This window comes from Elgaria multicarinata, chromosome 5, assembly GCF_023053635.1.
Source record: "Elgaria multicarinata webbii isolate HBS135686 ecotype San Diego chromosome 5, rElgMul1.1.pri, whole genome shotgun sequence".
In the NCBI taxonomy this organism is placed as follows: domain Eukaryota; kingdom Metazoa; phylum Chordata; class Lepidosauria; order Squamata; family Anguidae; genus Elgaria; species Elgaria multicarinata.
The window spans coordinates 90,428,335-90,435,206 of NC_086175.1; the positions used below are offsets into that span (position 1 = coordinate 90,428,335).

Consider the following 6,872-nt stretch of genomic DNA (forward strand, 5'->3'; position numbering starts at 1 on the left):
GTCAAACAACATGCAACACTTTGGCTCAGTTCAGACAACACATTTCTCAATGGTGGTTTTAGAACACCATGGTGGAGTTTTTACACCACCATTGAGAAATCTGTTGTCTGACTGGGCAACAGTGGAGTTGTTTTGGAAAACACTCCACACAGAATATCCATGCTGTGTACAGGAGAGTTCCCATACAACTGTTGTGTTGCATGTTGTGTGGCAGGCTCTGTGGAGTTTTCCGTTGCATTGAGTTAACTTTTCCCACTGGCTACAAAGTTCTCTGGCAAAAGTGGTGAAAGAAGGGAGTGCCACTCTAGGAGAGCCGCCAGGATTTTTTTTCGCAACAATGGCTGATAGGATACCATCAGGAGGACTAGGGGAGGAGAGAGGGAGGAAGAACTGTCAAATATTGCATTGACTTTTACTCAACTCCATGGTAGCCCACAGTCACACAACGGTGGAGTTAGAACATATTGAGTATGGTTTTCCAGGTCTTACTTTGTACCATTGGGCCTATCTATTGGCTTGTACTAAGTTTTGGTCTTTTCCAGTTCATTTAGACTGGCCAGTTCTGGAATCCTTATGGTTAGAACCCCTTCCCACATGGATATTACCTGGTTCTCGACATATTAGAATAAATAATCCCCCTCTTACAATTTTGGCTGCTAGAGAGGTGTGGCATATAGTATCACGTAAATTATAGTTTGATCCATTCTCTCATGTAAAATTGACTTTATGGAGAAATCCAGATTTAAGAATTGGACAGAAAGTGTTTTTGTGGAGGACATGGACGGATAAGATGATCTTTACTTTGGTTCAATTAATAGGCTCGGACGATGAGTTTTTGTCATTTTCTGATTTATGTGCTAAATATAATCTACCTGCTATGGCTTAATGGCAATACCTGCAATTGCAAGACTTGATGGAATCTAGGTTCAGTCCAGCCCCATGTATTTTTTCTTTTTTAAACATCAGGCCCCAAGCTGTGTCAGGTTGTTTTTTAAAGTCCCCTCAGTTTAAAAAGGTGCTTGCTATATGGCACAGGGGAGGAAACACACACAAGCAAGGAATGCGGTATTAGCTGTGTGTCTCTTTGAATCCTGGTCAGGAACTAGAAGTTCCTGTACTTCACAAGGGACACTTCATACATTACAATTCAGCTGATATGTTGACAACATTATTATTATTATTATTATTGAGATTTTCAACCCACCTTTCAGGGTGCACTACTCTCACAAGGTAGCTTAATAATACATACAATTACAATTAAACACACAGGCTCTAGTAGCAGCACAATTATTTTTAAGACCAAATATATAAACTGGAACAAATGAGTCTTCAGAATTTTATTAAAAGCCAGCAGTGATGAAGCTATACAGTCTCCCTGGAGAGAGAATTCCAAATGTGTGGGGCCACTACTAGGAAAACCCTATTCCTAGTACCCTCCAGCCTAATAGCTCTTGCTGGCTATTAAGATCAGCATTGGAGGCCAGAGAATAGGGCCCCTGATGCTGATCTTAATACATGGACAGGCTCATACAAGTTTAGGCAGTCCTTCAGAAAATGTGGTCCCAATGGGGGCCAATCACAGTTCTTGCAGGAGCACATTCCACAGGAAAAAACCCTTTCACATGTGCCCAATAAAAGGGCTTCTGTGGGTAATGATGCCCGATAAACGGACCTCTCCTACAGACCAGATAGCCATGTCAATTGGTAATGAAGTAAGAAAATCAGAGGGGAGAGTCTCTGTGCCACCTGCCTGCATGTAGCTGCTTTTCAGAGCACTGAACTACTTCTGAAAGTGAGGAACTAAGATGAATAGAAAGAGCAAGCAAAGATTTGACAGCCCAGAAGGAACACACCTCAAGTGGAACTCTCCCTTTTGGTACTGAGTTGGACAAACTTCACATTTAAGAGTATCTGATGGCAAAGTAGAAAATATTTTCTTTTATTTATTGCAGAGGCATGAAGAAAAAAAAGAATATCAGATTGCTGGCAGTTGGAAAAGAACAGGTAACTCAGTACTGGCTTATTCTACTCTTTTCCATTCCATCACCAGGATTTTACCATATTTTTCCTCTGCACATCCATTTCTATTATTGATCTGCCAAATAGCATATCTAATGGGCAAAGTCCTTTATGGTTTCTTGTTTCGTCTTTTTACCATAATTGCGTTGTAAAGGACACTGTTTCATGAGGTTCATGATTATAAGCAGACAAGCAACTAATTACTGGAAGCCTTTAACTGCAGGGTTTGAATTAAACCTTGATTCAAATTACTAACTGTTGTAGCATCAAAGAAATCAAACAGCTGGAAATGCAAGCCAAGGCAAACAACAATGGAGATGAAATGAAGTTCTTTGAGAGATCCCTAATGCTAGCCAGAAGCTGGAGATTAGACAGAAAAAGCAATGCAAGGATCTCTGAAGCATGGAAGACAAATATTGATTACCTGGGGATCTTGCAAGTTGATTGGGAATGTTTTTTACGGAGGTATAACATGAGTCACCTACTTCCCTCAAGCCCTTTCCCACCAAAAGAAAGAAGCTGGTTTTTTTAATTAAATTGAATTACTTATCTTAATTAGGACTGAAAAGCCTAACATTTGCTCTAGTTACAGATTAAATACATGCAACTCTTAAGAATAAGAACCTGCAAGGTGGCTTTCCATGTGGCTTTGCAAAGTCTGTCTTATTGTAGGTATCTGATTTTTGAGCTGTTCTCATACTATCAAAAGGTGGTAGCTAGATAACCTTATGGACTGAAGCACCAAGCTGTGATCCAGAAAGTTCACATCAGGTAAAGCCCCTTCTTTCCCTGGGTATGCGCCTCCCTGTTTCTACATGAAACCAGTTGCAAGATATGCTCTTTTAAAGCCAACAACAGTGAAACACTTCTTTTATACTTATCTGCTCTAGTAAATAGATAACTAGGGAATTACTTCCAATGTAGCAGACAAGACCTTTGATCACATGACACAGTTCACCACAACACTTTATGTGATATAAATTAGCAAAACACTTCCCTAGACTTTTTCCTTTTTACACACTTTCATGGGCACAAATCCTATCTAACTATGCTGAACATCCTAAAGGCTGTAATCCTAAACACTCATGAGGGATCTAGTCTCAAACTCCCTATGAAATTGCTTCTCATCAGGACTTTGCTTCTCAGTAAAGACGCTTAAGATCACACTGGGCAAATATGCAAGAATGAGAGAAAAGTCAAAAATTGTCTGTCTGTAGCTTTCCCCTGCTATTTTAAATTTCTGCATATAGGGAAATTTTGAACATGAGGATACCTTTAAAACAAGTGATTTCACCATAAGCATTCTGGGCAGCAACGCATGCACACACAAAACACCTCTATTAGAATTGGCTTTTTCAGGCTCAAACTCCAGGCCAATGGCACTGGGTAGACTAATTTTTAGAGAAACAAGAGCATGCATGTGAAGGGAACTGACCACTATAGTGCCTGCTGCTTACCTCCCTGTAGTCTCTGCTTCCCACCCCGCTAGCAGGTAATTCACAATACCCAACTCACTTCCAGTCTCGGAGGCCAGCCGCAGGAAGATCAACACTGGAGAAAAGGCTACAGGGCATCACCAACTCACATATGTATGTGCCCCTTTTGCTCTAAAAGTCAGAGGACCTACTTGCGCAATTTATATGTGATTGGGGCAAACCTGGATAATGCACCGATCTGCCAATGCCAAGTATACCTCGGACCATGTTTGACAAAGGACAGAACTCTTCCTTTTTGTGCTAAGTGAACATCAGCACCAAGCTCTGCTAAATTTGGTAAATTAAGGAATTATTTAAATTACTCACCTCTAACATAATCTGAGTGCAGGGGCATGAAACCTGGCCTATCCAAATATTAAATTCAGTATCTTGCATATGAAAATACATAGTGCTTCAGAATTGATGAAGATCAAAGCACTCCAGCAATGATTTTAGATAATTGTAATACTTAAGAGGAATAGTCTTTCCATTATATGCCCCAAGGCATGAATTCCCATTACCCTTAGTTTAAGCCAATAAAATTATTATAAATCCTGTAATGTTAAAACAGAAACCTTCTTGAAAGATTTAAAGACATTTTATAACAGATATCTTACAGGTTAATTACAGATGCTCTGAAATACTTTTTCCATATGCTATGAAGCACTAGTAGCCTCTTTTGAAAATCCTTTCTGCATATTACATTTTCTAGGTTTATTCACTCTCTCACACATACATCTTATTTTAAAATGTGTTGTTACAAAGTGCCCCAAGCACTAGAGGCCAAAACCCAAGTATAAAACACATCTCCCCTTGTCTAGCACCGGAACCCACACCAGGACAGCTGTTCCACAGAGTCTACAAACTTTTAGCAATTATAGATGTGCCAATCATTAATTAGCATGGTATATTGAGAACACAAATTAACAAACCTAAAATTAGGGCTAGAACACCTCTGTACACCAGAACACCTCTGAATACCCAAAAGCCAAGATACACACAAAGCTAAATTCAGCCCTGTTTAATGCTAGCTCTTCAATGCTACAAAGCTACCTTAGTGAGTTCTAGCAGAAGCTTACGTATTCCACCAATCTAGATGTCAGAGAGAGAACTATGAAGTGAAAACAACTGCTGGAGACACTGCCAGTGCAGCTTCCAAAAACAAAGAATTAAATAAAACGTACTGACAGAAACTGTAGAAGGTTTCATCAAAGCACCGTGCATGAACAATGAAAGAAGATGCTGCTTTCAAATCATTAACACACTACAGCTTTAGACTGTAAAGTTCACAATAATGAAATACACTAACACCATACAGGGGGCAACTACTAAAGCCTTATACTCTAAAAGAGAAAAACTCAAGGTGAATATTCTTTATTGGTTGCCAGTGAGTAGGCTGGAGAGACAACTAGACCTCCTGAGGTTACATGATGGAAGGAACTCTACACAGATGGGTTACCTCCGCTATGGCTGGGAAGTGCAGGGAAGTACAAGGGTGGATTCCCCCCCCCTCCCCCAAGCATTCTAACACACACTTATAAAGTGGAGATATAGAGTTGCATTAATGATTTTGAAATACAGAGGAAGATGTTAATGCCACTTTAACACGAGGTTAAAAGGTCTCGTTTCTGTCAAAGTGTAGTGCTGTCTGTTCCATTTAATGGAACTATCTGTCAAAAAGATACACCTGGGACCTAAGGTGCTCTCCCTGGAATATCTAATCAATTAGAAAGAAAGAAAGAAAGAAAGAAAGAAAGAAAGAAAGAGGTTTCTAAGCATGGGAAGAATGCCTTCATCATCACCTACTCCACTTAACAACTTATCCTGACACAGTTGGGATTAAGGAGAAAGGCTTTTCGGGAAAACAACATGGCTCTCAAGCAAGCCTGACACCCCCTCCCCGCCTTTTAGCAATTTCACACTTCCCACCAGAAGCAGTATTCCCAAGGGCAACTAGGTAATCCGTGGGTCAGGATCCCCACCACCTTATTCGCACCAACATGATCTCACACCCGCTAATAGATTCCCCCAACACACACACACACACACACACACACACACACACACACATCCCACCCCTCACATCTACGCCTCTCCCCCTCCCCAACCCGGTCCAAGGACTCACCAAACAGCACCAGGAGGAGCAGAAGGGGCGCGTTCTCGCCTCGGTGCCCCATACCGCTACGTCCAGAATTGGGGGGCGGGGGAGGATAAGCGCGCCGAGAGCCAGTCGGAGCCCCCGGGTCGGTGGGTCAGTCCGTGAGCCGGCAGCGCCTCACCCAAGCGGAGCTCCGAGGGGGGCGGGGCAAAACAACCCGAGCGCCAGCGCGACCAGCAAACAGCCCTCGCTCGCTCCCCGCTGGCTGGCTTGTCCTAGGAGCCGGCAGGAGCGAGGCAGGGAGGGACGGACGGGGGAGCCGCCCGCCTCGCCGCTACCGCCGTCCCCCTCCTCAGCCCGGCCGCGCAGCCAACCACAGAGACAAACTTTCCCTGCCCCCGCCCCGCTCCCCCTCCCACAGGTGCCGCGGGGAGGCCAGCCCGGCTCCCACCCCTTAAAGGGGAGGAGGAGGAAGAAGAAGGGGAAGAGAAAGAGGTGAAGCGGAGACCCTCCTCGCCTTTCGACAGCAGCAGCGAGAGCCCTGCTGAGGAGTCCCCGCGTTTCCTTGCCCTGGCTGAGGAAAGCCACCAACTCTAGTGACTCCTACATCGCAAACGGCGAGACATCCGTACCTAGCTAGTCCACGCCCCACACCCCGAGCTCCAGTGCATGAGGGCGGGCGGGCGAGCAAATCCCACCCCTCTCCCTCGCTCTCTTTCAGGATCCCGAAGGGGAACAAAGTGCCTCCAAGTCGACCGCGGAAAACCCGCGCCTCCTGGGTCGAAGGGAGAATGGAAACCTCCACCACCAGTCTCTTCTCCCCGCGTTCCCGCCCAGATCCGGGAGCAGGGAAAGAAGGCGGGGAAGAGGAAGAAGAAGAAGAAGAAGGTCCGCTCGCGCACAAGGGCGAATTTCAGGCAGATAAAGCGCGGGAAGCGGGTCAAGGAAAAGAGAGTCTCGGAGTCAGGCGCGTTCGTGGTCCCGGCCATTCCCGCGCAGGGTCCTCTAGCCCGCAAGAGACAGGAATCGCTCGCTTATAAGAAGAGGCTTTTAGGGTTTCATAAGAACGTAAGAAGTGCCACGCTGGATCAGACCAAGGGTCCATCTAGTCCAGCACTCTGTTCACACCGTGGCCAACCCGTTTCATTGCAGCGCAGTCCTATGCACGTATTTACTTGGGCGTAAGTCCCATTGTGTTCAGTGGGGCTTGCTCCGAGGTAAGCGTGGATAGGATTGCAGCCCTGAGCCCCAGCATCTATGGCTTTGGGTCTCCACAACCA

The 6,872-nt window shown here is 44.7% G+C and overlaps 1 protein-coding gene across 1 annotated transcript in view; it reads right to left on the reverse strand.

Moving 5' to 3' along the window:
* PTGFRN (prostaglandin F2 receptor inhibitor) overlaps positions 1-5,750 on the reverse strand; it is a 95,540-nt gene extending 89,790 nt beyond the window's left edge. The window contains exon 1 of the mRNA XM_063126790.1: positions 5,620-5,750. Within this exon, the coding sequence (XP_062982860.1) occupies positions 5,620-5,671 (52 nt within the window). The 5' untranslated portion in view covers positions 5,672-5,750. The remainder of the gene's footprint in view (positions 1-5,619) is intronic.
* Between the last annotated feature and the right edge of the window lie 1,122 nt (positions 5,751-6,872).